Source organism: Lithobates pipiens, unplaced genomic scaffold (assembly GCF_037356315.1).
Source record: "Lithobates pipiens isolate NorthernLeopardFrog02 unplaced genomic scaffold, aLitPip1_a1.2 Scaffold_16, whole genome shotgun sequence".
Classification (NCBI taxonomy): Eukaryota; Metazoa; Chordata; class Amphibia; order Anura; family Ranidae; genus Lithobates; species Lithobates pipiens.
Window position 1 is genome coordinate 155,267,571 of NW_027507748.1, and position 7,500 is coordinate 155,275,070.

General features: G+C 39.0%; 1 protein-coding gene across 2 annotated transcripts in view; it reads left to right on the forward strand.

Annotated features, from left to right (window-relative positions):
* The window catches only part of RNF43 (ring finger protein 43), a 74,050-nt gene that overhangs the window by 54,380 nt on the left and 12,170 nt on the right, over nt 1–7,500 (forward strand). For both annotated transcript variants that reach the window (XM_077480670.1, XM_077480671.1), the window contains exon 2: nt 5,979–6,101. In XM_077480670.1, the coding sequence (XP_077336796.1) occupies nt 5,979–6,101 (123 nt within the window). The remainder of the gene's footprint in view (nt 1–5,978; nt 6,102–7,500) is intronic.

Below are 7,500 nucleotides of genomic sequence, written 5' to 3' on the forward strand. Positions count from 1 at the left end.
AGTGTGGGGCTGTACCACGGGCAGTGTTCTCACATACTGTACAGATCTGTCAACCCAAGATGTGCTCTGTCCCGATTATCTCTAAAAATCCCCACACTGGAGACAGATGGCGGGTGGGCGGTGCTGGTAGGGAGGAGGAGGAAGGAGCAGAGGAGGACACCACCGCTATGGGCAGAACATACCAGGGGCTGTGAGACCCCCTCTGCCCACTACAGCAAGCCAGGGGGAAGTACCAATCCCCGCTCGCTTTCAGAGGGCTATAAGGGGGTGTGTCAGAGCGCTGGCTATGGTTAGTGGAAGGATAGCAGCCAGCGGTCTTGCAAACAGGAAATCGGTGGGAATTTTTTTTTTCAGCAGGCTTTTGCGGAGGAACTACAGAGCTCAGAAGAACATGGCTGACATAGTTGGTGAAGGTAGGAGATCAGCAACGAGAACATGGGAAAAATGTTTTTGTCTGGAATTCTGCTTTAAGTTCTCAATGGAACACACGTTCAGTGATTCCATTGCCCAAGTCCTTGGATGCTTTCTCCAATTCTGTAACTAAAGGTGTATGGACCTACAGCTGGAGGAATAGACTGCGGGAGCCAGAGCATTGCACCTGCCACCCACTGTTCATGGTTATTCCGACTGTGATTAAAAAAAAATATATATATATATATGTATGTATGTATATATATATATATATATATATATATATTATATATATATATATATATATATATATATGATATATGTGTGTGTTTATTTATTTCAAGATTACAAGGGAAGACAATTGTATGAGTGAGCAGATTTTTATGTTTCTTAATTTGAGTAGGCACAATCATTCCCAAGTATTCTGATTTGCACAGAATCCAATGGATTTAGCCTAAATCAAATGCACATATATACAATAGATCAGACACTTCGAGTATGCCTGGGCACAGACTACAAGATCTATTGTATATGTGCATTTGATCTAGGCTAAATCCATTGAATTCTGTGCATCCGAATAAATACTTGGGAATTTGCCTACTCCAATTAAACCCAAAAATCTGCTCACGCATATAATTGTCTCCCCCTGTAATCTTGATCTTCAATTTCTTTTTTGCGCCTAGATGTGTAAATCTTAGATGTGTTGTCTGTGGCTCTCTTAGCCATCGATCTTGTGTGTCAGACGGGAAGAATTCAGCCCAGTCTTGTTGTAGACTGCACTTTTTTTTCACAAACCAAACTTATAAAAAGCCCTAGAGGGGTTACTTCAGTTAGTCCAGAAAATACATCACCGACTTTTAATTTAAAATAATTATTTCCTGTATTGATAATATTAATTTTAAGACTAGAGAAATTGGAGTGAGTTATTTTTCGTTTTCCTTGCCAGAAACTTGTACATTTTCAGGGCATGCTCCCACATTAGAGGAACTATGAGGAATCTCTTGTATGTTGCCATCATTGTTCTGTTTTGTCATTTGCAAAAATGGAAAGCTGGATTCTAGGCAGATATAAAAGATCAGTTTATGCACTTATATATACATTAAAAGTCTTATTATTTCTAAGGGCTGCTAATAAAATGACCTTATGTGTATCAGCTTTCTGTAGATTCCTGCACAGCATTACAATTTTGAGAAGGGCCAGAATTAGAACTTTTCAGTCCCTGCTACTGTACACTGTGGTGTTTTAAAGTGGTTGTAAACTTCAGACATGAAATATAAAGAAAGCATACCTTTCTATAGTGTGTACTTGTTTCAATTAAGAGCAGGAAGGGTCATTTCTGTCTGCTGCTTCGTTCATCTGCGATCAGTTCATCTCGCTTCTGACGTGTTTTCCTGACACCAAGAGAAAAAAGGTGACGCGGGAGGGAGCTCCAGCAGATTGACAGTCTCAGCTCTGTTGCTGTTTAAAGGGAGGTGTGCCTCTTCTCTCCAATCAGAGCTCTGCAGAGTTTAACTTCAGCTGTCTGTCCCCTTTTTTCTGACAATTAGACAAGCTTTATGAATTCTGCATTTTGAACAGATGTAGAGAAGACTGCAGATAAGCAAGTACAACTTATGTAGGAAACTTTGTTTCATCTCAATTTATCACCTGAGGCCTGTCGGTGTATTTGGAAGGGTTTACAACCACTTTAATCTGACACTGGAAAGATCCAGAATACTGTGTTCTGCTTCACCTTCCCTCTGCTGTCAGCAAGCTGAGATGATTAATAATATTATTGGCTGTAAAAGAATTGTCTATTTTGTCTGGCCATGGTGCCTGAATCGCAAAACAAGCTAATCGTAGTTACAGATTTTACATAGCATAAGAAGCTGGCCAAACACGTTTGGATTTTCAAGCAAACATACGTAAGAAAAATATGATGGTTTACATTTGATAATGCCAGCAGAGGCTTGATGAATGTCATTCATCAGTATTTCAAAATTTCATTTAGATTTGAATGCAACTGCCTGGACACACATGACATACACAGCTAGAGATACAGCTTTTTAATTTTCTCATCAAAAGATGATTTGACCATTTACAAACGTGTGTGTATATGTATGTATGTATGTATGTATGTGTGTGTGTGTATGTATATATGTGTGTGTATATATATATGTGTGTATATATATATATATATATATATATATATGTATATATATATATATAATTTTTTTTATTTATTATAATATATACACATAATTGGTTTCACAAGCATGCTTGTAATACAAAGCACTCTTATATCAAAGTGAGTTTCCCCATAAGAAATAATGGAAACAGATTAGTTCCACAACCACTGCTGGCGTATGCTGTACTGTACGTGGCCAGAGGTGTGGTGGCTCCCAGCGCTTCCTGGAGAACTTGGAGACACTTAAACTGTTGACACTTCCGGGTGCACCTACGCACGCTACACCCACCCCAGCCAGCTGGGACTGTCTCCGAGTTCTTCACGAAGCGCTGGACCCCACCAGCAGTGGTTTAGAAGAGGTCATATAAAAGGGGCTATGATCATCACATGCGGAGTCGGTAACCTAAATGAAACTTGGCCTGACTTTGAATTCATATGAGGGTTCTATGAACACAAGCCAACATTCTCCTACATGAGGGTCTTGATGCACACTACGTAATCTGTTTTTCTGCATGATGCTGTACCTGAGTAGTTTTAAGGGGCCCAGTGGGAAGATGGAAACTTTATCTCCGCATCTGTCCTATCTTCAGACTAAATATTGTTATTCTGACTTATAAGTACACAGGCATTCCTTTGGCTGGACTGGCGTACTGGAGCCAGTAGTACAGTTATATTTCTGGGTTGTTTAGAAAGTCTGAGGATATTGTTGTTTTGTACTTACTCTTGCGATTACAGTGTGTAACCCTTATGTTTGGCGCCATGTGTATATAGTAAACATTTCGTTTGCACTCCTTCCCTATTTCTCCATCTTTAACATTTTAGCTGCTAGGACCCTGTACAATAAAATGATGGCAATTATTTTTTTCATGTCACACATTATTTACATTACTGTTTATCAAAACTCTATTTTCCAGTATAAAATATACGCAAATGAAAGTTGTGCATTCAGACAAAATATGCACTATGCGGTGCGGTAATTAAATACTGTAGATACCAAATATTTCAAATCTAAAGATTGTGTGTACCTGTGAAATACAGAAAATCCAAAGTACTCAAAATTGTCCATAGGCAATGCTTTTACAGGTTATCAACTTAGAGTTAACTGTGAACGATGATCCTAGAATTTCTGCTCACTTCAGCATGCCCAGCAATACCTAATGTGTAATGTGCACTTATCAAGTTCATAGATACCGGTTTGTGTTCATATGTATGTAAAGGCGGAGGGGGGGGGGGGGTTTCACAACATTTTGGGTGCAACTGTGGCTCCCTCCATAGATACAGTGGAGGAGTGAGCATAGACACTAGGAAAGAAAGTGTATTTACAGGATTGCCAGTTGAAAAAGATACAAGTACTGATAAGCTAATATAAATTGTGGTTTTGTTTTTGGGGTTAGTTATGCTCCAGCCCCATACAGCCATAATTACCTTGCCTCTTAGATTGTAAGCTCTAACGAGCAGGCGCCTCTGATTCCTCCTGTATTAGATCGGATTGTAACGGTACTGTCTGCACTCATGATGTAAAGCGCTGCACAAACTGTTGGCGCAATAAAAATCCTTTAGAATTCATATGGCAACAAATACTAATGCCATGTGAATGTATATTACATTTTAACTGAATCCGACATTCTTTCAAAGTACATCTCATGTTAAATTCATAAATGTAATTTCTTTATTTCATGCTCTTATCTGAATTTATTGTACAAATCTTTTACTGCCCAATCACACTTGTGTTACAGCACACAGTAATGTGCATTGCGTTACAGCAAGCCATTCATCAGGAATGGGCTGCCAACGCATCACAACAGATTAACAAAAAAGACATCTGACCCTTTTTAGCACAGCACCACAATGCTCGGTATTTGCATTTTGATGCACTGCAATGTGTTGTGCGTTGCACTCTGCTGGTCAGTGCGTTGGGGTGCGATTCACAATGGCACCTGCAATCCACCACACATAGAGCAGGTGCTTAGCAGGAGTGAAAAGTAACGTGTGTATAAGTGTGACTGGGACTTCAATTATTTATTACTTGTAGCATTTTACAGATGTAGATGAAGTGACCAGCCTAGTTTAAAACCTTATCAATGTATGTTTTGAGAACATCTGCATTAAATGACTTGGGTATCTGAAGGCGAGCCATGTGTGGTCTTTACACATACATGCTGTGATTTTTGCATAGTGGTGCCATTGCCTCTCTTCTCCATTCTAATCTGCTCCAAAAGAATCTCTATATGTGGCTTGTCATGTAGTTGATTTTCTTCACAGGTTGTCTTAGAATAAGAAACTATAATCATGAAAAAGATTAAACCGTATACAAGCATAAACATGAATGTCATGTCATGTCAAATTACTTTTTAGGCTACTTTCACACTGATCGGTAGGAAAAATGCTGTAAAAACACATGCGTGTTTGCAGTGATTTTACCATGTTTGCCTTGCGTTTTCCACAGGACATGTGACTCAAAAATGCAAGAGGGTGGGTTTTTTATTTTTTATTCATTTCAATGGGGGAGGTGTGTGTTTTTTTTTTTTCTGGTTTGTTTTTTTTTTTTTATTGTTTTTTTTTTTTTTTTTTGGTTTCTGTTTTTTTTTATTTTTTTTATTGTTTTTTTTAATTATTATTGATTTATTTGAAAAAAAAAATTTTACTGACCAAAAATGTGGCAAGCATGTGTTTTTTGTTTTGTTTTTTACACTGCAATGGAAGCGCAGCAGGCCAGTGTAAAGACCATACATAGATTTTAAAGGAATGCATTTTTCTTGTGGGTTTTTTTTAATGCAAAAGCACTTCAAAAACTGCTCAGTGTGAAAGTCTTAGTTGACTCTATAACTCAATGTGTACCCAGCATATATAAATATTAACAATGTACTTTCATTTCCCACATAGTATAATATCGTACATTATAGCAGTAGAGTCTAAAACTGAATGGCTTTTCAAGTATTTACTTATTTTTAAGAGGCAGTAAATCAGCTTTAACACAAGCCCTTACTGGTCTCTGTAGCTGCAGACGATTCATGCTTGGCATTTACAGCAGAATCACCGAAGCCGTCCGGGTTCTCCCAGCAGCTCAGCTGATCCTGCCTCTGCTCCCAGCAGTGACCTAAGCAGGCTTCCAGCCAACTGATCGCCATGGTAAACAGGGCAGGTGCTCTAGGAGCTTGGCTGTTGAGAGAACAACTTGAGGGTCTTCAATGGTTTTGGTGTGAAACGAGCATTAGTTGCTCCACAGTGATTGCAGCAACATAGGTAAGTGAATTCTTGTTTAAAGCTCATTCAGGGTTTGTTTTTTTAAATAAATATGAAAACCATGTAAAGTCTTTAGCTGGTCACATAATTGCTTTTAAGATGAATCGTTCTGCCTTCATGTAACTCATCCTTAACATATATATCTATCTTTGTGCAGTTTCACCCGCTGTCCTTGTGCAATGCTAGTGATGACGAGCCACCAAAGTTCACATTCATCTCAATTGTCAAACTGGAGAGACCGGAGCGTTCTCTCCATCCATGTTCAGCTTTGGAAAGCAAGGTAATTTACTATCTTTTATAAATGCAGTAGTCTGTGACCCTATAATTTATAATGTCATTGATTTCCTTATGTAGATGTTATTAGGTATCTCTGTTACAAATGTGTTCATAATGTACAGCCAAGTTCTAATCCCTTATTAATGCATATCCACAGGGCTAAAAAGTATTCCAGCTACTCCAGTATACCAGGGGCTGAAATTTTGTAACATCACCATGAGGAATTGCATTTAGCCAAACCAATGCTGATGTACTCAGTACTTAGACTTGTCTCCGGGTGCTTTTCTGTCTTGCTTTTGATCAAACGGCCATCTGCTGACCTCTGACCTTGCACCTGAAGCACTGTAATGCAGTAGGCAGATGGTGATACAAGCAATCTGTTTCCCCGTGTCATCTGTGCACTGTTCACACACTGCTTTTATGCCCTCTACAGCTATGCAAGTTTGCGCGGGACATCTTTTATCCAATAAGTCACCCAGAAACACATTCTGGGAAATATAACTTGTATTTTGTGAATGTGGAATTTGGTAAATTTTAGTCGTTGTGGAGAACCATGAGATTTTTGTTAAATTTTATAGAACAGTCGTTCACATTTTTTTCCTACCTATAATGTATCACAGAAAACGAGTGGGGGGAGAAGGTTGCATACATTGGCCAATGTATCATAAACTTGAAGGTTTTATTTATTTTTTTACAATTTGTTTCACAGTTGCAGACATGCACAGTATTGGGCAACATAACCTGGCTGGGGGAAAGTATCAATGATAATGAAAGCTATCGGGACATGTAACATTCTTCTACTTTCCAGCCATGTTGTTCAAAAGTACCCCTCTTGCATCTGCCATTCATATGCTACTAAACTTTCACCTTTTATGCAATCTGAAGGTGGCTGTATTTGAAATCTAGACATGTACACTGTAGTCAAAATTAGTTAAGTTCCTGATACGACATTGCCATTTTTTTCTTAGAGGATCCATGGATCAGGTGAGTAGGTACTTTGTGTCCATCCCTAGAAAATAATGAGCAGTTGACCCATGCAGTGGGGGCACAACCCCACTGCATGGGGGAAAAAAATAGTGTTTGTCCAGAGTTGGGCTTTGAGGTAAACCGAGGATATACTTTGTGCTATGGCACAGTTGCAGTGTTTGCTGCGTGATATTAGTAGGTCACTTGTTTTTGTTTTCATTAGTTGGCCATAAATTGCTCTGAAATAGAAGCAGGGGATCAGCCTGCCTATAAACTGCTGCTGCTGCTCAGACATGGCTAAAGCTGAGAAATATCCTGTCCAGTAGCGCATTGTGCAGGACTATACATGCAGCTAGATGGGAACTTCCTCCAGTAGACAAAGTGGACCTCAGATATATAGGAATTACCTTGCACAATGGGCTCTGAAAGTTTCAGTT